The sequence below is a fragment of the Syzygium oleosum genome, unplaced genomic scaffold (assembly GCF_021117445.2).
Source record: "Syzygium oleosum isolate NSW1041296 unplaced genomic scaffold, Sole_v2.1 Sole_v2.14, whole genome shotgun sequence".
NCBI lineage: Eukaryota > Viridiplantae > Streptophyta > Magnoliopsida > Myrtales > Myrtaceae > Syzygium > Syzygium oleosum.
In genome coordinates, this window is record NW_026607498.1 from 553252 (window position 1) to 578050 (window position 24799).

The 24799-nt window shown below is 44.6% G+C and overlaps 1 protein-coding gene and 1 pseudogene across 1 annotated transcript; both read right to left on the minus strand.

Annotated features, from left to right (window-relative positions):
- Nucleotides 1-906: 906 nt before the first annotated feature.
- On the minus strand, nucleotides 907-18689 carry LOC130139920 (fe(2+) transport protein 1-like). The gene is made up of 5 exons (XM_056317916.1): nucleotides 18660-18689; nucleotides 15063-15361; nucleotides 2548-2863; nucleotides 1344-1493; nucleotides 907-1200 (listed from the first exon to the last, which is right to left on the minus strand). The coding sequence occupies exons 1-5, from the start codon at nucleotides 18687-18689 to the stop codon at nucleotides 907-909; spliced, it is 1089 nt and encodes a 362-aa protein (XP_056173891.1).
- A 3646-nt stretch (nucleotides 18690-22335) lies between these two features.
- On the minus strand, nucleotides 22336-24770 carry LOC130139921 (probable zinc transporter 10; annotated as a pseudogene).
- Between the last annotated feature and the right edge of the window lie 29 nt (nucleotides 24771-24799).

A 24799-nucleotide genomic window follows, 5' to 3' on the forward strand; every position in this document is an offset into this window, starting at 1 on the left:
TCCTTCCTTTAAAGGTCTTGTCATCTCACATGCTCAAACAAGAGTTGCACCGGGAGGGAGCTGGGATCTCTCGGATCTTCGGAAAGGACCAGGAGAAACTTGTATTGGACATTGTCCTGTTCCACAGCGTCCCGCCTTGGTAAATGGCAAATGCGTGTGTTCCGCCTCAAGGAGAAAAACTTGTATGAGGACCATTGATGTATGAGAGTTTTGTGCATCAGTGAGAGGAGAGAAAGCAAAAATGAAAAGGGAACTTCGCTCTTAATAAAATGGGTTCATTGAGTATTTGACTTTTTGGAGGCTTTTCCCTATATATTAGCATAACGCACATGATTATAGGTTGTCTATGATGTTTTGCAGAATTCCACGCACATGTTGCTTTAATATCCACCCATTTATTTAGTGGCGAGACATACGTACACGATGCTAATTTCCGACTTTGAATTAAATCTGTTTTTATGTTGAAAAGAAATATAAATTTATAATTAACATTAATTCCATCATCTCGCAATTTATTTAAAGATTGATATTTTTATCTTACTTTATATTTGTTAAAATGAAGAGATACAATCTAGGGATTCCTACCAATAGAACGTCTTTCTTCCTTATTTGGTTATCGGTATCTTGACCGAGATGCAAGTGTTGCGAAACGACATTTATAAAGTGACTAGTTCGTCCTTTCAAGACAGCATTATAGCGGATCAACAGAAAACTTTTTCTGTGTTCATAAGTTAGCATTCTATGTGATGAGAGCATATCATATACACAATTTATGACATATTCCTCAGTTGTTGATAATCCAAAAGCCAAACACATATGTAGCATGAGCACAAACCAAAAAGCGAAAAGAAAACAGAAAAACCATCCAGTTATACATTTTGTTCGTTGAGGATAATTAGTACAAACTCAGGCCCATTTGGCCATGAGAGACATGCCACCAGCACCCAGCAGCACGGCAGCATAGGACTTGATCTGGAGCTTGATGCTGCGCTGCAGCTTTGGACCCATGAAGTCGGCGGCGAGGAGGTCGACAAGGGCCATGTAGATCAGGAGCCCTGCGGACGACGCGTTGAGCAGGCCGACCGTGATGAGCGAGCTCGGGCTGTTCTCCTGGTAGGTGCTCGATAGAGCGATCCCAAACGGGGTCGTCACCGAGAAGAAGAACACCATTACCAGCTTCTTCAACCACCTGTACTCTGCCTATTTATAGGGTTTACAAAAGATTCAATTAGCCGACTTGGACCAACATGGGAACATGGAAATAACAACAGATCTGCTGATTAATTTGTTTTTCTTTGCCATAAACTGAAAAAGTTTGGAGGTTTGTGGATCTGAAGTGTTACCTGAAGAATGCAGCCACCAAGACCCATGCCTTCAGACATTTGATGGAAGCAAAGAGCAGCCACAAGGCCTCTGATGGTGCACACATTGCTTGAGGCTCCCAATCCAAGCCCTATCACCACCGAGTGTACCACTATTCCTAGCTCCAGCACCTAAGTACAATCGATCCCAATTTTAATGTCTAGAAAAGAAATTTATATATGAAGAACAGATATCATTTGAAGCTAATATATTAATTTTCCAACACTATGATATCATAGCTTCATCGCGGTAAAGATATACTTGGTCGTAATTAAGAGATAGTAGGTGTCCAAATAATTTCTTAGAGATGCATCATACAAAGCCCGTTGTCTCTTTTGAGAAAATCAAATTTTACGAAGGTCGCTATTAGGACGGATGCGCATAATCAAAATTGAACTTTCAAATTTTACTGTTTTCGAATTCTGCAACTCTCGTGATTTGACTTTTGTTCAATTTGAAGCACCTAAAGTCTTATAATATTGACATGTGAAATTCTATATAATCCTTCGTGATTTTTAAATTTTACAGTGCTTTTTTTTTTATAGTTTGAGGATTTTTTAAGCAAACTAAGAAATATTTTTTAGTAAAGAAAAAAGACCCTAAGAAGTCACAAATTGAAACTTTAACCTTTCTGATTGATATATAGTGTGCGGAGCATTTTTTTTTCCAAAAACTTTGTCAAGTCCATGATATGATTTCTTAAAAAAATCCTCTTCTACCTTTCAATTATGACTAAAAATACTATGATCTCTTATTTCTTTTCTTCGCTACCGATGTCCCATGTTCATTCACCAAAGGCAAAGTGGTTGGTGGATGTTACTAGATTTCAAATTCTTTTCAAGAAAGTCGATATTTAATCATTTAACTGCAGAAGCAAGTGCCGCAGAAAACCTAAATTGACAGAAACTGAATAAGAAAATCCCGCATGCCAATAATAATTCTTTGAACGGTCCACGAGGTAGAAAATATATATAATACGAAATCTATAATATATGGAGTAAGTCTTGCATCTATGTCGACATCTGTAAATAAATGATGCCATTTTGTGAAATAATGATTGTGGGGTCGAGGAGCTTTATCTTGCGGGTCCTCGAGCTTCGCATCCATGTGAACTTTAGTAGTACCATACAGTAAATAAATCTAAGTGAAAAACATATACTAACAATATCCAAAGTATGATCTTACCATTGCAACGACCCTGTACCGAAGCAACCAAGAACTCGTGGCCTCCACCTTTCCTGCCGCTCCGTGGTGGTGGTGGTGGTGGCGGCGGCCGTGGCCGTGGCTATGCAAATGCGCCGCGGTCACGACGCCCATCTCCCGGTCACCGTCAATGGTCTCGCTTTCGGGAATGACGCCAACGTTGTTCTTTTGGCTATACATGCTCGTCGCCATCGAGTCCACCATCAGCGTCACGATGGCGCTCAGCATAGCAACGAACCCGGTGAATGGGAACTTGTGCCAAAGGTTCTCCTTCAAGCACGGGGAGAACTGTAACGTCCTGAATTCGACCCACTTTCGTGATCAATAAAATGGATATATATTTCTCAATTGGTTTTAGTAAGTCTCGCCCGGAACTGATCATTCTCGGGATACTGACTAATAGGGAATGGCTAACTAGGAAAACGGTACGTGGACCCAAGAACTCGACCGTGAATTGAGTACGGTTCCGAGAGACGACGAGGGAATATTTTGTGCCAATGTGGGCCGGTCCAAGGAGAGTGACAGATTTGGTTTGGCCAGCGAAGTACGATCGGATCGCGGGTGATTCCGCACGACCGAGAGTACGCGTGGCGAACGATCCCGAACTTATTCCGAACGATCGCGACCCCTGGAACTAGTGATAAATCCTCGTGTTCTCTGAGAGATCGAGATCGTCACGACTCGAGTAACCCTAAGTCGGTACGCGTAACCCCTAAACAGCCGCCCGTTAGTGAGAGACGCTAAAATCCCATTTGAGCGAAATCGATCGTGGAATTGAGTACGGACTTCGGTGTCAAATTTCGTGGACGTACGCGACTATTTTGCAAGGACAACGTCGTATAAGTGTGGCCAATTATATTTGGGATCGGTAGAGTCGAAAATTGAAAATTTGGCCTGGGACCGGAAAATTACCGTTTTGCCCCTACGCCCTATGCTTGTATTCCGAATTTCAGGAGTTTTGATTAGAATTATCAGCCCTATTATTGCTAAAATTAGTGGACCAATCTACCCCTAGATATTTTATCAAGATTTGATCATAGCTCTAGAAATTAGGACAATATGGTAATTTTTGGGAAGTTGTTCAACCACCCCCACTCACTCTAGCCTATACACTCTCCTCTCTCTCTCTCTCTCTCTCTCTCTCTCTCTCTCTCTCTCTCTCTCTCTCTCTCTCTCTCTCTCTCCCTCCCTCATTTCACTCCTTCACCATCTCCGGCCAACCCCTCCCCCACGCCACTCTCCCTCTCCTTCTTTCCCCTTCGGCCGTGAGCAGCCGAGCATGCCGGAGCGCCGCCGCTCGCTGGTGCCGCCGCCATGAACCGCCTTCCACGCACTCATCCTCACCCGACCTTTCCAGCCGTCCCATTCTCTCTCTCCCTTTTCCCAGCCACGTGAGCAGCCCCGCCGAAGCAGCCGCACACCGCCGTTCGCGCCGCCGCGGGAGCCGTCGTTCGCCGCTGCTTGCGCCGCCGTTAAACCAGCTCAGCCGGCTCGTTTTTCTCTCCCGATCAGCTTGTTTGGAGCTTAGGAGCCCAAGTGAGTATTAACCCTATACCCTAATTAGGCTAATTAGCATTTCTAGATAGGTTTAGGGTAATTTAGAGGTTAATTAGGGGAATTTAGGGATAATTAGTGGGCTGATTAATTAGTCGTGGATTATGAGATGATTTAGGAGTCTAATATGTTGGTTTCAATGTGGTTTAGTGCCCTAGAGTGGGCTATCTAATGGCTGAAATTATTGGATTTAATTGGCCTAAGTTCGGTTAATTTAGGGTTTAATTGTGGAATCCCGAGCATGCCTTGTATTGTCCGATTAGTGGCTGATTCGTGCTTGATCGGTGATTATTTTTATGATGCCATGATGCATGCCATGTGTGGCCGAGAATGAGGAGGCATGGCGGTCCGTCCTAATGCGTAATTGAATTGTTCTAATCGCATGGAAATTGTGTGCCAATTGTGAGCCGTGTTCGAATCGGACTAATTGAATTAATTGGGCATGTCAATGTGATGTTCTGAGCATGCTAAATTGTGAGTTGATCATATCGTGGCTGAATTGAGTTATTGGATTAATTGGGCAAGTTAATTTGTGGTATTGAGCATGTTGAGATGCACATTGAGTTGGCATTAATTGATTGTGTGCCTATGTGAAATCGAGTGCTCATTGTGCATGACCACGCATTTCGTATGCTGAGCATTGGCATGATATGAGAATTGTACGAGTATGCGTGCCTGACATGAGCATGTGATCACCTAATCGCCCTGATGCGTCTTACGCGGGGTTCAGATACAATTTGGTGTGTGTACGTGTGATCACTATAAGCCCTGATGCGTGTTACGCGGGATATTGAACCCGTCCTGATGCGTTTTACGCGGGACGATGCCCGGATTGCCGGAAGACGGCTAACCTGATGCGTTTTACGCGGGTTCGGTCCGTATATGGAGATCAGTGTTGCGCCTGATGCGTTTTACGTGGGCTAGAGACACTGGGCCTAATGCGTTTTACGCGGGTCAGGAAGTGTTGGATATTGTCAGACATTATGCGTTTTACGCGGGTTAGACCTGATGCGTTTTACGCGGGTCGATTTATAAATGAGAAATTGGTCGTGCGCAGGTGTGCATAATTGATCCGGATCGTTAGCACGATCATATTGATGGCATGTGTGTGCAAGAGTGCATTGACAGGTGTGCAAGCATGTGCGTGTCGGTGAATCGTGTGTGATGCAGACATCAAGGAGTATGAGCATGTGCATGGCGTACGTGTGGCCGCGTATGTGCCATTATCGCGATTATTATATGCCTAACCTACAGGGTTATTTGTGTTCTCGATCTGGGCCCGAGGGCCTAGGTCAATTGATTATTGGTCTATTCGTGTGATTGTTTGCCTGTCAGGAGGTGCATGTTAGCCTCGTTTAGGTTTAGGGGGTTTACTCGCTGAGATTCGTTCTCACGGTTGTTAAAACCCACATTTTCAGACCCCCGGCCTTGTGGATGTCAAAAGTTCCAATCCGTTTAAGGATCCCGTCTCGGATAGACCGGGATGTGACCGAGTACCCCGTAGGGAATGGGGATACGTATATTAGACATTTTACTATGGTATGGGTCGATGTGGGCGAGCAGCACTTCCAGGCCCACGAGTACATAGGTTGGTGCTTCAGGGACTACACCGGGACTTTCGGACCTCTTAGGACCTTTGATGTCCCGTTCAACGGGCTAGGTGATATAGATCCCCAGTGCGCTGATGGAGACTTCGCGAGCCCCGAGGCCTCATTTGGAGAGGATTCTGACGTCGGACACGGACCTGTTATTTGGGAGGTCGACGAGCCAGACCCGATGGACGAGGAGCCGGTAGACTGGGATTCTGACCCGGAACCTATGGAGTCGGATAGCGAGCCGGAGCCGATGGAGCAGGACTCCGAGCGGGAGAGCGAGTCGGAGGAGGTCGATTCTGAGGACGAGTCGGCAGAGGTCGAGTCCGAGCTGGATTCCATGGACTCCGAGGATGAGTTGTCTGACAGTTGTTCCGAGTCCTCGGGATCCGACCCGGACTGGGTACCTTAGGGTTTAGCTGTATCCCTAGTTAGGTCGGGCCAGTACCTTTTTGACCGGAGCCCTTCCTTAAGTTAGTGTTTAGACTGACCGCCCGGGCCACTTATCCCTTTTTGTCAGTAGTGGCCGTTGGCCCGCTTTTGATTCTTTGTATGTATTTTGTGTAATGGATATTGTATATATTTCCCTGATGTTAATGCAAGTGTATATTTATAATGTTGTTTGTTGTTTGGGCTATCCTTGGTCATGTGTTTTAAACTGTACGGGTGTTTACGTTGCTTCCGCATGTGTCTTGATCTCTGTGTTAGGTGTTGGGTGTTGGGTCGGCAACGCGTCCTGGGATGTCACACGAATTTGACCTCGGTTGGGATGCTCGTGCGCCGTAAGGTTCGGGGCGTGACATCCCCCGTTGATTTGGTATCAAAGCAAGGTCAGCTCGGTCCAATTCGGTCGAAGTTTGGAGTGATAAGGAGCGGTGACCTTGGGTAACCAGTAGGGAGACCTTGTGTGCTACGTGTACCTCTTGACTGTCTATGTCTTGACTGACCGGTTGGTTGAACTGACCCGTAAAGTGCAGGTGCGGCAGGACCCGAGGTAAGTACGTGTATCTCCTTGGTTGAGGTCTTGTGCTGCTTGTGTTTGGCCGCATGTTGAGTGATTGATTGCTGTTGTGTTAGTTCCCCGCCTAGGACCTTAGATCGGTTTAGCTTGGTTTAGGTCTTTAATTCCTGAGTGGAATTATAGCAGGTAGGTGAGCGTGCGAGTTGTGAAGATGAGTAGCCAAGGAAGAGGTAGAGGTCGAGGTCGTGACCAAGATCGCGTAGCACCTCAAGTGAGGGTTTCAGAGGATCCAAGGGTAGATGGGATTTTGAGGGCACTCGAGGAAGCGGGAATACTGAGGGGTAGGCAAATCCGGGAGAGAAATGCCACTGTTGCCACTGCTATTGAAGTCGCCGTTGCTGCTGCCAATGGGGCCAATGGCAATAACGGGAATCAGGGGAATAATGGGAATCCAATTCCGGGACCGGCAAATGTGATCAGGCCGATGTCTAAGTTGGTCGAACAGCTCTTGAAGTTAAAACCACCGAAGTTCAACGGAAAAGGTGACCCCGAGGCTGAACCGCGTTGGGTAGAAGAATTAGAGAAAGCTTTCGAAGTTCTGGGGTGCACCGAGGCTGAAAGGGTGACCTTGGCGGTATATCAGCTGCAGGATAATGCTAACGACTGGTGGAAGGCCACCAAGGGCAGAGTATTTCCCAAGGGGACCGCCCAGACTTGGGCTGTGTTTACCGAGAATTTTTATGGAAAATATTTCTCGGAGAGTGCCAAGGAAAGGAAACTGGCAGAATTTATGAGACTTCGCCAAGGATCAATGACTGTGGATCAATATGAAGCGGAGTTCGCTAGATTGTCGAAGTTTGCACCTAGGATGGTGGAAAACCCGCAGGATAAGGTTCGGAGATTCCGAGATGGACTCAAGCCGGACCTTAGGAGTCAGATGATATAGCTCAACATTCGGGACTACGAGGAGATGTATGAACGGGCTCACGCCATAGAACGAGATCAGTTGGAAAGGGCAGCCGCTTCTGGGTCGCGGTTCGCCCAGAATAGGGACAACCGCCGCTTTAGGAAGAAGCCGATGGTGGGAAACAGGTGATTCGTCCCACCTATTAGAAATAATATTGGAAAGCCGAACCACCAGCAGAATAGATTTGGGGCTTGCTTCAAGTGCGGGAGTATGGACCACCAGATAAGGAATTGCCTCCAGCAACGCCCAGCAGGTCCACCGATGCAACCACAACAGCCCCGAGTTGGAAATCAGGCTGGGAATCCCCCGCCGGCTAATCTGAATAGGCCGCCGGCACAAGGACGTGTATACACCATGGCACGAAGGGAAGCTGAGAACGCGCCGGGCGTGGTCACAGGTATGGTTTCTCTGTGCAATCATATCGCGTATGCTTTATTTGATCCGGGGGCGTCGCACTCATTTGTGTCTGCTCAGTTTGTCGAATTGGCTGGATTAAAACCTGTTTTGTTAGAAGTGCGGTTATGTGTGACTACGCCATTAATGGATAAGATATGCACATCGTTAGGATGCCCGGACTGTGAGATAGTAATTGGTGGCGTAGAAAGCAAGATAGATTTAGCTGTTTTGCCAATGTATGATTTTGATGTGATTGTGGGCATGGATTGGTTAGTCAAACAGAATGCTATGATGGATTGCAGTAGCAGGGTGATTCGGTTTAGTCCGGCTGGACACCCTAGATTTGAGTTTGTAGGGAGTCGAGGAGGAACCTCGATCCCTTGAGTTTCATCAGTAAAAGCGACCAAGTTGTTGGATGAGGGATGTCAAGGTTATTTGGCAAGTGTGGTTGATTCGACAACAGAAGAAGTGCGGCTAGAGGATACAGCAGTGGTGTGCAACTTTCCCGATGTCTTTCCCCAGGAATTGCCGGGATTGCCACCAGAAAGAGAAGTGGAGTTTGTTATCGAGTTGGCCCCGAGGACTGAGCCAATCTCGAAGCCGCCTTATAGGATGTCGTTGTCAGAGTTGAAAGAATTAAAGGTTCAAATGCAGAAACTGCTGGACAAAGGTTTTATCCGACCGAGTGCGTCTCCATGGGGAGCGCCAGTCTTGTTCGTAAGGAAGAAGGATGGGTCATTGAGGCTATGTATTGATTATCGTCAGCTGAATCAAGTGACCATCAAGAATAAGTATCCCCTCCCAAGGATTGATGACCTGTTCGATCAGTTGCAAGGAGCCTCGGTATTTTCTAAGATTGATCTAAGGACAGGATATCATCAGTTAAGGATCCAAAAGGAGGATATCCCTAAGACGGCATTCAGGACGAGGTATGGGCACTATGAATTCACGGTAATGCCATTTAGGCTGACTAAAGCTCCTGCTGCTTTCATGGACTTAACGAATGGGGTATTCAAGGAGTTTTTGGATCAGTTCGTCATTGTCTTCATAGATGATATTTTGGTGTATTCAAAGAGTCCCGAGGAACATGAGGTACACTTGGAAAAGGTTCTGCGAACGTTAAGAGAGCATGCACTGTATGCTAAGTTTAGCAAGTGCGAATTTTGGCTGAACCGAGTAGCATTTCTTGGGCATGTAATTTCCGGAGAAGGAATCTCCGTGGATCCGGCAAAGATTGAAGCAGTGATGGATTGGCCGAGACCGACGACAGTTACTGAGGTTCGAAGCTTCTTAGGTCTGGCAGGTTACTATCGACGATTCGTGGAAAGATTCTCAGCGATAGCCACTCCATTGACAAGGTTGCTTAAGAAGGAGACGAAGTTTGAATGGACAGAAAAGTGCGAAGAGAGCTTTCAGGAGTTGAAGCAGAGGTTGACGACTGCGCCAGTGCTAACGATCCCTTCAGGACCGGGAGGATATGAGATTTATAGAGATGCTTCGCTTAAGGGATTGGGATGCGTGCTAATGCAACATGGAAGGGTGGTTGCTTATGCATCGCGTCAGTTAAGGCCTCATGAGATGATCTACCCGACTCACGACTTGGAATTGGCAGCAATCATTTTCGCGCTTAAGATTTGGAGGCACTATTTATGTGGAGAAAGGTTCCAAATTTACACGGACCACCGGAGCCTCAAGTACTTATTTTCTCAAAAGGAGCTAAATATGAGACAGCGTCGTTGGATGGAGTTGCTGAAGGACTATGACTGTGACATTTTGTATCATCCCGGAAAAGCCAACCGGGTAGCGGATGCCTTAAGCCGAAAATCGAGCATCGCGCAATTAATAGTCAAAGAGTGGATTTTATTGGAAGGAGCGTGAGACTCAGACTTTAAGTTCGAGGTTAGACACCTCTCCAGTTTGGTGGCAACATTAAGGATTGAACCGGAGGTGCAAACCAAGATCAAGGCGTTGCAGTCTACGGACCCTGAGATTCAAAAGATTCTGGAGATCGATGGCACTAAGAGGAAACCGGACTTCCAAGTGTCCGAGGACGGAATTCTTAAGTTTCAAGGACGTTTGTGCGTGTCCGATGATTTGGAACTTAAGGAAGAGATTTTATCGGAAGCTCATAGGAACAATTATAGCATTCACCCGGGCAGCACGAAGATGTACCAGAACCTTCGACAGCATTATTGGTGGAACGGAATGACGGTGGATGTGGCCAAGTATGTGGCCAAGTGTTTGTCGTGCCAACAAGTGAAGGCACAACATTGTAGACCTGGTAGAATGTTGCAGCCGTTGGAAATCCCAGAATGGAAATGGGAGCATATTACGATGGATTTTGTAACGGAATTGCCAAGAAGCCAGAGGGGACACGATTCTATTTAGGTGATAGTGGACAGATTGACCAAGTCAGCGCACTTCCTGGCAGTGCGAAAGGACTTCGAGTTGGAAAGGTATGCTAAATTATATGTGCGCCAGATAGTCTGTCTTCATGGAGTACCGGTAACGATCACTTCGGACCGTGATCCCCGGTTCACTGCTAATTTTTAGAAAAGTCTACAATTGGCCATGGGAACAAAGTTGCAATTCAGTACGGCCTATCATCCGCAGACAGATGGCCAATCTGAGAGGACTATTCAGACCTTAGAGGATATGCTGAGAGCGTGTGTATTAGATTTAAGGGGCAAGTGGAAAGAGCAGTTGCATTTGGTTGAATTTGCCTACAATAATAGCTTTCAGCAGAGTATTGGGATGGCACTATTTGAAGCACTTTATGGCAGAGCGTGTAGAACACCATTGTGTTGGGATGAAGTGGGAGAAAGAAGTGTAACAGGGCCAGAGTTGGTTCAACAGTCGATGGAAACGGTAAAGATTATCCGGGAAAGGCTAAGGACAGCTCAGAGCCGTCAAAAGAGTTATGAGGACCGAAGGCGTAGACCGCTGGAGTTTCAGGTTGGTGACCACGTATTCCTTAAGATCTCACCGATGAGAGGACTGTCTTGGTTTGGCAAGAAAGGAAAGCTGAGTCCAAGGTATATAGGCCCGTTCGAGATTTTGGAGAGGATTGGAACGTTGGCTTATCGTCTCGCCTTGCCGCCGAATTTGTCGCCAGTTCATAACGTCTTCCACGTGTCAATGTTAAGGAAGTACGAACTGAATCCGACCCACATTTTGAATCATGAAGTAATAGACGTGGACGACAGGGTGTCGTACGTGGAGAGACCGGTGCGAATCGAGGACAGGAAGGAGCAAGTTTTAAGGAATAAAACGATCCCGTTGGTCAAAGTTGTTTGGGAGCATCACGGGACGGAAGGCGCCACCTGGGAAAGCGAAGAAGTAATACAACGTCAGTACCCCCATTTATTTGAGTAGTCGGGTTTGGATTGTAAATTTCAAGGACGAAATTTTTGTAAGTGGGGAAGAGTTGTAACGTCCTGAATTCGACCCACTTTCGTGATCAATAAAATGGATATGTATTTCTCAATTCGTTTTAGTAAGTCTCGCCCGGAACTGATCATTCTCGGGATACTGACCAATAGGGAATGGCTAACTAGGAAAACGGTACGTGGACCCAAGAACTCGATCGTGAATTGAGTCCGGTTCCGAGAAATGACGAGGGAATATTTTATGCCAATGTGGGCCGGTCCAAGGAAAGTGACGGATTTGGTTTGGCCAGCGACATACGATCGGATCGCGGGTTATTCCGCACGATCGAGAGTACGCGTGACGAACAATCCCGAACTTATTCCGAACGATCGCGACCCCCGGAACTAGTGATAAATCCTCGTGTTCTCTTGGAGATCGAGATCGTCACGACTCGAGTAACCCTAGGTTGGTACGCGTAACCCCTAAACAGCCGCCCGTTAGTGAGAGACGCTAAAATCCCATTTGAGCGAAATCGATCGTGGAATTGAGTCCGGACTTCGGTGTCGAATTTCGTGGGCGTATGCAACTATTTTGCAAGGACAACGTCGTATAAGTGTGGCCACTTATATTTGGAATCGGTAGAGTCGAAAATTGAAAATTTGGCCCGGGACCGGAAAATTACCATTTTGCCCCTACGCCCTATGCTTGTATTCCGAATTTTAGGAGTTTAGATTAGAATTATCAGCCCTATTATTGCTAAAATTAGTGGACCAATCTACCCCTAGATATTTTATCAAGATTTGATCCTAGCCCTAGAAATGAGGACAAGATGGTAATTTTTGGGAAGTTGTTCAACCACCCCCACTCACTCTAGCCTATACACTCTCCTCTCTCTCTCTCTCTCTCTCTCTCTCTCTCTCTCTCTCTCTCTCTCTCTCTCTCTCTCACCATCTCCGGCCAACCCCTCCCCCACGCCACTCTCCCTTTCTTTCTTTCCCCTTCAACCGTGAGCAGCCGAGCACACCGGAGCGCCGCCGCTCGCTGGTGCCGCCGTCGTGAGCCGCCGTCCACGCCCTCATCCTCGCCCAACCTTTCCAGCCGTCCCATTCTCTTTCTCCCTTTCCCCAGCCGCGTGAGCAGCCGCACACCGCCGCTCGCGCCGCCGCGGGAGCCGCCGTTCGCCGGTGCTTGCACCGCCGTGAAACCAGCTCAGCCAGCCCGTTTTTCTCTCCCGATCAGCTTGTTTGGAGCTTAGGAGCCCAAGTGAGTATTAACCCTAAATCCTAATTAGGCTAATTAGCATTTCTAGATAGGTTTAGGGTAATTTAGAGGTTAATTAGGGGAATTTAGGGATAATTAGTGGGCTGATTAATTAGTCGTGGATTATGTGATGATTTGGGAGTCTAATATGTTGGTTTCAATGTGGTTTAGTGCCCTAGAGTGGGCTATCTAATGGCTGAAATTATTGGATTTAATTGGCCTAAGTTCGGTTAATTTAGGGTTTAATTGTGGAATCCCGAGCATGCCTTGTATTGTCCGATTAGTGGCTGATTCGTGCTTGATCGGTGATTATTATTGTGATGCCATGATGCATGCCATGTGTGGCCGAGAATGACGAGGCATGGCGGTCCGTGCGAATGCGTATTTGAATTGTTCTAATCGCATGGAAATTGTGTGACAATTGTGAGCTGTGTTCGAATCGGACTAATTGAATTAATTGGGCATGTCAATGTGATGTTCTGAGCATGCTAAATTGTGAGTTGATCATATCGTGGCTGAATTGAGTTATTGGATTAATTGGGCAAGTTAATTTGTGGTATTGAGCATGTTGAGATGCACATTGAGTTGGCATTAATTGATTGTGTGCCTATGTGAAATCGAGTGCTCATTGTGCATGACCACGCATTTCGTATGCTGAGCATTGGCATGATATGAGAATTGTGCGAGTATGCGTGCTTGACATGAGCATGTGATCACCTAATCGCCCTGATGCGTCTTACGCGGGGTTCAGATAAAATTTGGTGTGTGTACGTGTGATCACTATAAGCCCTGATGCGTGTTACGCGGGGTATTGAACCCGTCCTGATGCGTTTTACGCGGGACGATGCCCGGATTGCCGGAAGACAGCCAACCTGATGCGTTTTACGCGGGTTCGGTCCGTATATGGAGATCGGTGTTGCACCTGATGCGTTTTATGCGGGCTAGAGACACTGGGCCTGATGCGTTTTAGGCGGGCCAGGAAGTGTTGGATATTGTTAGACCTGATGCGTTTTACGCGGGTCGATTTACAAATGAGAAATTGGCAGTGTGCAAGTGTGCATAATTGAGCCGAATCATGAGCACAATCATATTGATGGCATGTGTGTGCAAGAGTGCATTGGCAGGTGTGCAAGCATGTGCGTGTCGGTGAATCGTGTGTGATGCAGACATCAAGGAGTACGAGCATGTACATGGCGTACGTGTGGCCGCGTATGTTCGCGTATGTGCCATTATCCCAATTATTATATGCCTAACATGCAGGGTCATTTGTGTTCTCGATCTGGGCCCGAGGGCCTAGGTCAATTGATTATTGGTCTGTTCGTGTGATTGTTTGCCTTTCAGGAGGTGCATGTTAGCCTAGTTTAGGTTTATGGGGTTTACTCGCTCAGATTCGTTCTCACGGTTGTTAAAACCCACATTTTTAGACCCCCGGCTTTGAGGATGGCAGAAGTTCCAATCCGTTTTGGGATCCCGTCCCGAATAGACCGGGATGTGACCGAGTACCCTGTAGGGAACGGGGATACGTATATTAGATATTTTCTTACAGTATGGGTCGATGTGGGCGAGAAGCACTTCCAAACCCACGAGTACATAGGTTGGTGCTTCATGGACTACATCGGGACTTTCGGACCTCTTAGGACCTTTGATGTCCCGTTCAACGGGCTAGGTGATATAGATCCCCAGTGTGCTGATGGAGACTTGGCGAGCCCCGAGGCCTCATTTAGAGAGGATTCTGACGTCGGACACGGACCTGTTATCTGGGAGGTCGACAAACCAAACCCGATGGACGAAGAGCCGGTGGACTGGGATTCTGACCCAGAACCTATGGAGTCGGATAGCGAGCTGGAGCCGATGGAGCAGGACTCCGAGCCGGAGAGCGAGCCAGAGGAGGTCGATTCTGAGGACGGGTCGGCAGAGGCCGAGTCCGAGCTGGATTCCATGGACTCCGAGGATGAGTTGTCTGACAGTTGTTCCGAGTCCTCGGGATCCGACCCAGACTAGGTACCTTAGGGTTTAGCCGTATCCCTAGTTAGGTCGGGCCAGTACCTTTTTGACCGAAGCCCTTCCTTAGGTTAGTGTTTCGACTGACCGCCCGAGCCACTTTCCCCTTTTTGTCAGTAGTGGCCGTTGACCCGCTTTTGATTCTTTGTATGTATTTTGTGTAACGGATATTGTATATGTTTCCCTGATGTTAATGCAAGTGTATATTTATAATGTTGTTTGTTGTTTGGGCTATCCTTGGTCATGTGTTTTAAACTGTACGGGTGTTTACGTTGCTTCCGCATGTGTCTTGATCTCTGTTTTGGGTGTTGGGTCGGCGATGCGTCCTAGGACGTCACATGAATTCGACCTCGGTTGGGATGCTCGTGCGCCGTAAGGTTTGGGCCGTGACAAGGACAGCATGTCGAAGGAGTCGGGCGACACGTGCATGAACCCGGTGGCGAGGATGATGCCTGCCGCGAAGCACTTGATGATGACGAAGAGGTCGCGGTCAGGGTTGAGGGCCTGGACCGAGCGGGTGAAGAGTAGGGAGCAGACACCGATCAGACTCGTGACGAGGATGGAGACGATGGCGATGATCTTGAGGGGGAGTGCCTTGGCCTTGTTGATGCAGTCGTCGGATTCGGCGGTGCACTCCTCGGGCACGACGGAGAGCGCCTGCGGGACAAGGAGAGAGAAGGATAGGAAAATTAATAACTTTAAATATCCAACATTGTGACAAGAGTTTGATGTACGGATAACAAAATAATAAAGGATAGGAAAATCGTTGACATTTTTGTAAATATGAGTTAGACGTCAAATTTAAAATTTTGCTTTCATAATAATTATAGACTCCAACAAAAAAAAAAGAATTAAGTTCCAGAGCTGAGTCATGCAAATTAAGCAGCCACTGAAGAGGAAAAGCTTAAAACCCAATGAGTTGGATTTTTATTATTCACACCCCTCGTACTTTCCGCGGTACTAATGAATTTTGCATCTATTCGTCGGGTCAGACAATAAAAATTAGAGAAAAAAGAGAGCATTTGATGAATGAGGAAATATACACGTGTTAGATATCTTTTCTTATATTAGGATTATATTAGAGAATGCCAAACATGTCAAAATCGTATATTCTTTTAGCGAAGGAAACTAATGTGTAGATTGATTACCAAATAAGATATTTCGATCATCCGATCTAAATTACACTCTAGCATTAGATGGACCACCGAGAGATTTACTTCCTTTATTAATAGGAGATCAGATAAAAGTAAGTTTTATTAGAGAGTAACATTTCTTACCATAAACATAGTAAATTCATCCCATTAACTCCTAGAAATGCTCAAATTATGGTAGGAAATTCTCGAAGTAGCCAATTGTATACCGCGAGTACTGATAGTCTTACCTAATAAAGCAAACGTGCATTTCCATGGAGATCCGCGAATAAAGGTAACAAAGATAAAATCTCTATGAGAATATGAATATGTAGCAAGTCAATTACCACTCAGTTTTTTGAATCTTGCATTTAATCAGACTCCAAAAATACCAAACTTTAGACATCTATATAAACCTACTTCAATGGGACACAAACACGTATCTGTCACGCTCATATATCTTACACAGTCGATCGAGCCAAATATCGTTGGAAATGGAGAAGGGTCAAACCAAGCTCAGCGCAATAGTCTTTATATTGGTAATTGCATTCGGTAGGTTTCTTCTCATCTTTCTTAATTACTATTATCATTTCTAAATGTAGAACTGCGCTGATGAGTTCCTCCACATTTTCCTTCCTTTAAAGGTCTTGTCGTCTCACATGCTCAAACAAGAGATGGACCAGGAGGGAGCTATGATCTCTCGGATAATGATAATCGGAAAGGACAAGGAGAAACTTGTATTAGACAGTGTCCTCTTCCGCAACGTCCCGCCTTGGTAAATGGCAAATGTGGGTGTGTAGGAGAAAAACTTGCAGAAACTTGTATTAGACAGTGTCCTTTTCCGCAACGTCCCGCCTTGGTAAATGGCAAATGTGGGTGTGTAGGAGAAAAACTTGCATGAGGACAATTGATGTATGCTGGTTTTGTGCCTCTGTGAGAGGAGAGGAAGCAAAAATAAAAAGGGAATTTCGTTCTTAATAAAATGGGTTGGTATTATTGAGTATTTGACTTTTTGGACGGTCTTGAAAATTTCCAATGGTCGAAATTGATCGACTACATCCTAGTATTCCATAACTAGGTAATCAAATGTGATAGTCATATTTCTTATGTATATGTCGGATAAACGGTTAATGATGGATAAGAGAAGTCGAGGTCCCGAAAGAGTGGCACACCCGATAGCCTTACGTCTCTAACTAGGTATGCTTTAGGTTGACATGAAAAATGAGGTGCTGAAATTGAGGATATGAAGGCAAAAATGCAGATATTGAAGATCCATTTTGGTTGTCTTCGTATTTGACCATTCTTTCGGATCACTCGACAATTAAGTTAAGGGAACAATTTCAAATAAGGGCCAGTGAAACTATTTTCTTAAAAGAGGACCCAATGTAGACGATAGCTCAGATAAGCAATTGAAGTGGTCAATTTAGTCTCAAATAAAGATCCTAGTTCACCGAGTATTCCACAAATTATCACCAAGTTTTTTTTTCTTTCCTCCTTTAGCCCTCTATTTCACAGAGAGAAATTCCATCAATTCTTTTTTCTATTTTTCTCCCCCTTAACGTTTCTTTGCACCTTTGCGACAGAAGAGCACTAGAAGTGACAAAAGTTGTGTAAGTTTTCGTTAAATCACTTAAGTGCAAAATCGAAGAAAAAATGATCACTTAAGTGCCAATGGCTTGAAATTCCAGCCAAAAATAATACGTGGCTTTTATGGTACATTATTTAAAAAATCTAGTCCATGTGGCATTTCCGCGTGGAGTTCTTAGCACTGAAATGATCACTTTTTAACAACAATTGGCATTAAAGTGATCTCTTTTTAACAACGATTATTGAAATATCCAACATTTCACTGGTGACGAGAGTTTGATTTACGGATAACAAAATAAAAAATGATAGGAAAATCATTGACATTTTTGTAAATATGAATTAGACGTCAAATTTAAGTTCCCTCAGCTGACTCATACAAATTAAGCAGCCACTGAAGAGGAAAAGCTCAAAACCCAATGAGTTGGATTTCTATTATTGACACCCCTCGCGCTTTCGGTGGTACTAATGAATTTTGCATGTATTCGTCAGGTAAGACAATGAAAATTAGAGAAAAAAGAGAGCATTTATGTGGCATCCCGAATTTTCATGACCAAAGATTAACGGACCCTAATGGATTAAGACTCTCGTCGACGGGAATTAGGAGCAACAAAAAAATTGGAAGTTTAACATCGCTGATATCGTTTTTGGAATCGCGAATTCGGATTCTAAAGATCATTATTGTTGGACCAACTAAACCGACGTCGCGTCGTTTGCACGACCCGACTCCGCGTCAAACCCGTCGCCGTTATTTTTCTCCCCATTTTTCCCCTTGCTCACGGACAGCCCCTTCTTTTCCTCTTTTTTTCTCTTTTCCCTTCCTTTTCTTCCCTTTTCTTTTTCCTTTCCCTTTTTCCCGCCGGAAACCCCACGACGCATCCGCAGCCCCCAAACCTCTTCATTTATTCCCTTTTGTCTTGTTATGTCTTGTCTTTTCTCCTACATGCAAGCCATGCACGCAAGACAACTGTAGGGGGCACTACACTCTCTTTTCCCTCTACAATTGGCAAGAGAAAGGTGCCAAGTGTCACCATACATGCCCATGCATGCAAGGGGAACTAACGGGCCATCCGAGAAGTGCATCTCCTTCGGCTCTCTCTCTCGCCTCAGCTCACTCCCTCTCATTTCTCTGCGAACTCACTCTCTCGCCTCAGCTCAACTCTCTCTCGTCTCTCTCTCTGGCCGCCTGGAAGACAGCCCCTCCACCGACCAGCAGCTGCCGCCCTCTACTCTGTCCACGACCAGCAGCGGTAGCCGGCCGTTTCGTCTCCGCCTCGGACCAGCAGCTTCGCCTCAGCCATCTCAGCCATTTCCTCTCACTGGCAAGTACTCTCTATCACCTTATACTAACCACGTTAATGGTTGCATGACGGTTGGGTCTCGCGTAAGCTTTTGAACTGATCTGAGTTGGGGTTAGGTGAGTCCGAGTGGTTGCAGCGGCTGTCCTTGAAGGGTTGATCCATTAGAACGAACCTTGGTGGGTCTAGGGTGCTAGACTAGTATGGAACAGGCCATGCATGTTGATTTGAGTTCCTAGAATGGTGAATTCGTGGCTGGAAGGTAGTGGATCTTCAATGGGAATCCATTTCTTGATGTCTGTTTCGGGTTCCAGAAACCGACTTCTCCGGACATCCACTGTTTTCTATTTTTACAGCTTCGGTTGTGGACCGAATTTGGCTAAACGTTCTTCTTAAAAGTTGTTCAGAAGATCTTGATTTACAACATACTTAAATTTCATATTTTTCTGAGTACAAATGGATATTTCGAAGGGCCAATCTTTTACCGGATCAGAACTGTATTTAAGGTGGAGACCGTGACCTCTGGACCTTCTCGATTTTTTATAAAAATATCCACTTCGAATTAGGCCATACTTCCTTCACAAAATTTGTTCATAGTCCACTTTTGTACAACATATAAAAATTTCAAGGTGTTTAGACATCATTTGATGTGTCAAAAGAGCATTCCTTGTAACTCGGTGTCACTGTTCCGACGGTCCAGTTCTAGTCTGTTTTCGTGCCTCAAAATTTCTCTTTCCAGGAGGATTTTGGGATTGTGTTCTCATGAAAAATATGTGTTAAGGTCTTGTTAATATCATATTAGAATTTCGGAATTTTTGGAACTCATTTGCCATGTCTTTGGGATTGATTTCCCAGGGTCTACAAAACTGTCCAGTATTGCCAAAATTCCAAATTTCATTGATTCTTATTTGAGACATCGGAGTTTTCGATTGGGTGTCTTCGGAAGATGTAACGTACACGCTGTGAACTTTCTGATGAGATGTTTCCTTTGTATTAAATATTGTAAATTACAATTCTAAATTTCTGTAATGTATGTGCCGAAGGGTGTGGAATTGTAAGTGTGGTTGTTCCGTCAGTCCCCATGACGACGATGCCCCGGAGTTGGGATGCCCGGGGGGGGGTAACTGGGTTCCCTCGGATGCCTAGGGGTGTAACACGGTTCCCCAGATGTCCTCGTGATGCCGTGGTAGGTGCGAGATGCCTGAGGGGGTAACTGGGTTCCCTCAGATGCCTGGGGGTGTAACACGGTTCCCTAGATGTCCTCGTGATGCCGTGGTAGGTACGAGATGCCTGAGGGGGTAACGGGGTTCCCTCGGATGCCTGGGGGTGTAACACAGTTCCCCAGATGTCCTCGTGATGCCGTGATGGGTGCGAGATGCCCGGGGGGGTAACTGGGTTCCCCGGAGGATGTTTTGGCCTGAGTTACTAAATCAAATGAGAATTCAAGTGAATGGCTGTTAGTCAATCGACAATCTTTTATCTGGTGAATTACGCCCAAATAAAAAAGGGAGTCTTATAAGTTATGGTTGGATGTGAATTGGTTCATCTGTCTACCTATTTAACTCGATTGAAATGCTTGTCATTATCCGTTTAGTATGGCGTGATAGAGTTTACTTGGCTGAGTTTTCGCTCACTGTTTATCGTTGACACATTTTTTACAGATCTTCGAACATGTCACCGACCCCTTATCCTGATAGTGTCAGTAGTGATGGAGGTGGTGGCGACAAGTAGAGAAGTGGAGTTGTGGATGTAGCTGCATTAGGGGAGTAGGACCCCATTTTGACCTCCCCGATGAAATTTTGCTATCATGCTTGAAAAGGATGTCATCCAAATAACCTTTTGTATATAAATAAAAAGTGGGAAATGAAGATGTGGTATTTTGTTGTGGATGTGTCCACTGATCGAGAAATGTTTAATTTGATTGTGTTTTGTCTTCGGCTTGTGCTAAAAGTGAAAAGATTAAGAACGCATCAGTAAGTGGCGTGTCTGGGATGCCACAATTTAACAAATGAGGAAATGTATACACGTTAGATATCTTTTCTTAGATTAGGAAAATGTTAGAGAATTTCAAACGGGTCAAAATCGCTCGTACTTTTAGGGAAGGAAACTAATGTGCAGATTGAATAGTAAATTGGATATTTCGATCATATGATCTAAATTACACTCTAGATTTACTTTCTTTGTTGATAAGAGATAAGATAGAATTAAGTTTTATTAGAGAGTAACATTTCTTACCAAGAATAAGTAAATTCATCCCATTAACTCCAAGAAATCCCATTAACTCCAAGAAATGCTTAAATTATGGTAGAAACATCTCGAAGAATCCAATTGTATACTGCGAGTACATATAGTCTTACCTAATAAACCAAATGTGCTTTTCTATGGAGACCCGCGAAATAAGGGTAACAAAGAAAAAATTTCTATGAGAATATTAGCAGAATATGCATGTTTAGCAACCCAATTGCTATTTTTTTTTTTTTGTGCATCTTGCCTCCGCTCAAACTCCAAAAATACCGAACTTTAGACATCTATTTAAACCCACTTCGGTGGGACACATAAACAAATATCTTTCACAATCGTATACCTTTGACAATCAATCAGGCCAGATGTACTTGGACATGGAGAAGGGTCAAACCAAGCTCAACACAATGGTCTTTCTATTGGTGATTTCATCCGGTAGGTTTCTTCTCATCTCTCAATTTTACTATTATCATTTCTAAACGTAGAACTGCACTGATGAGTTCCTCCACATTTTCCCTCCTTTAAAGGTCTTGTCATCTCACATGCTCAAACAAGAGTTGCACCGGGAGGGAGCTGGGATCTCTCGGATCTTCGGAAAGGACCAGGAGAAACTTGTATTGGACATTGTCCTGTTCCACAGCGTCCCGCCTTGGTAAATGGCAAATGCGTGTGTTCCGCCTCAAGGAGAAAAACTTGTATGAGGACCATTGATGTATGAGAGTTTTGTGCATCAGTGAGAGGAGAGAAAGCAAAAATGAAAAGGGAACTTCGCTCTTAATAAAATGGGTTCATTGAGTATTTGACTTTTTGGAGGCTTTTCCCTATATATTAGCATAACGCACATGATTATAGGTTGTCTATGATGTTTTGCAGAATTCCACGCACATGTTGCTTTAATATCCACCCATTTATTTAGTGGCGAGACATACGTACACGATGTTAATTTCCGACTTTGAACTAAATCTGTTTTTATGTTGAAAAGAAATATAAATTTATAATTAACATTAATTCCATCATCTCGCAATTTTTTCAAAGATTGATATTTTTATCTTACTTTATATTTGTTAAAATGAAGAGATACAATCTAGGGATTCCTACCAATAGAACGTCTTTCTTCCTTATTTGGTTATCGGTATCTTGATCGAGATGCAAGTGTTGCGAAACGACATTTATAAAGTGACTAGTTCGTCCTTTCAAGACAGCATTATAGCGGATCAACAGAAAACTTTTTCTGTGTTCATAAGTTAGCATTCTATGTGATGAGAGCATATCATATACACAATTTATGACATTCTTTATTTGTTGATAATCCAAAAGCCAAACACTTATGTAGCATGAGCACAAACCAAAAAGCGAAAAGAAAACAGAAAAACCATCCAGTTACACGTTTTGTTCGTTGAGGATAATTAGTACAAACTCAGGCCCATTTGGCCATGAGAGACATGCCACCAGCACCCAGCAGCACGGCAGCATAGGACTTGATCTGGAGCTTGATGCTGCGCTGCAGCTTCAGACCCATGAAGTCGGCGGCGAGGAGGTCGACAAGGGCCATGTAGATCAGGAGCCCCGCGGACGACGCGTTGAGCAGGCCGACCGTGATGAGCGAGCTCGGGCTGTTCTCCTGGTAGGTGCTCGATAGAGCGATCCCAAACGGGGTCGTCACCGAGAAGAAGAACACCATTACCAGCTTCTTCAACCACCTGTACTCTGCCTATTTATAGGGTTTACAAAAGATTCAATTAGCGGACTTGGACCAACATGGGAACATGGAAATAACAACAGATCTGCTGATTAATTTGTTTTTCTTTGCCATAAACTGAAAAAGTTGGGAGGTTTGTGGATCTGAAGTGTTACCTGAAGAATGCAGCCACCAAGACCCATGCCTTCAGACATTTGATGGAAGCAAAGAGCAGCCACAAGGCCTCTGATGGTGCACACATTGCTTGAGGCTCCCAATCCAAGCCCTATCACCACCGAGTGTACCACTATTCCTAGCTCCAGCACCTAAGTACAATCGATCCCAATTTTAATGTCTAGAAAAGAAATTTATATATGAAGAACAGATATCATTTGAAGCTAATATATTAATTTTCCAACACTATGATATCATAGCTTCATCGCGGTAAAGATATACTTGGTCTTAATTAAGAGATAGTAGGTGTCCAAATAATTTCTTAGAGATGCATCATACAAAGTCCGTTGTCTCTTTTGAGAAAATCAAATTTTACGAAGGTCGCTATTAGGAGGGATGCGCATAATCAAAATTGAACTTTCAAATTTTACTGTTTTCGAATTCTGCGACTCTCGTGATTTGACTTTTGTTCAATTTGAAACACCTAAAGTCTTATAATATTGACATGTGAAATTCTATATAATCCTTCGTGATTTTTAAAATTTACAGTGCTTTTTTTTTATAGTTTGAGGATTTTTTAAGCAAACTAAGAAATATTTTTTAGTAAAGAAAAAAGACCCTAAGAAGTCACAAATTGAAACTTTAACCTTTCTGATTGATATATAGTGTGCGGAGCATTTTTTTTTTCCAAAAACTTTGTCAAGTCCATGATATGATTTCTTAAAAAAATCCTCTTCTAGCTTTCAATTATGACTAAAAATACTATGATCTCTTATTTCTTTTCTTTGCTACCGATGTCCCATGTTCATTCACCAAAGGCAAAGTGGTTGGTGGATGTTACTAGATTTCAAATTCTTTTCAAGAAAGTCGATATTTAATCATTTAACTGCAGAAGCAAGTGCCGCAGAAAACCTAAATTGACAAAAACTGAATAGGAAAATCCCGCATGCCAATAATAATGCTTTGAACGGTCCACGAGGTAGAAAATATATATAATACGAAATCTATAATATATGGAGTAAGTCTTGCATCTATGTCGACATCTGTAAATAAATGATGCCATTTTGTGAAATAATGATTGTGGGGTCGAGGGGCTTTATGTTGCGGGTCCTCGAGCTTCGCATCCATGTGAACTTTAGTAGTACCATACAGTAAATAAATCTAAGTGAAAAACATATACTAACAATATCCAAAGTATGATCTTACCATTGCAACGACCCTATACCGAAGCAGCTAAGAACTCGTGGCCTCCACCTTCCCTGCCGCTCCGTGGTGGTGGTGGCGGTGGCGGCGGCCGTGGCCGTGGCTACGCAAATGCGCCGCGGTCACCACGCCCATCTCCCGGTCACCGTCAATGGTCTCGCTATCGGGAATGACGCCAACGTTGTTCTTCTGGCTATACATGCTCGTCGCCATCGAGTCCACCATCAGTGTCACGATGGCGCTCAGCATAGCAACGAACCCGGTGAACGGGAACTTGTGCCAAGGGTTCTCCTTCAAGCACGGGGAGGACAGCATGTCGAAGGAGTCGGGCAGCACGTGCATGAACCCGGTGGCGAGGATGATGCCCGCCGCGAAGTACTTGATGATGACGAAGAGGTCACGGTCAGGGTGGAGGGCCGGGACCGAGCGGGTGAACAGCAGGGAGCAGACACCGATCAGACTCGTGACGAGGATGGAGACGATGGCCCAATCTGCGGATTCCTGCCAATAGAACGTCTTTCTTCCTTATTTGGTAATCGGTATCTTGACCGAGATGCAAGTGTTGTGAAACGACATTTATAAAGTGACTAGTTCGTCCTTTCAAGATAGTATTATAGCGGATCAACGGAAAACTTTTTCTGTGTTCATAAGTTAGCATTCTATATGATGAGAGCATATCATATACACAATTTATGACATATTCTTTAGTTGTTGATAATCCAATAGCCAAACACAAATGTAGCATGAGCATAAACCAAAAAGCGAAAAGAAAACAGAAAAACCATCCAGTTACACATTTTGTTCGTTGAGGATAATTAGTACAAAC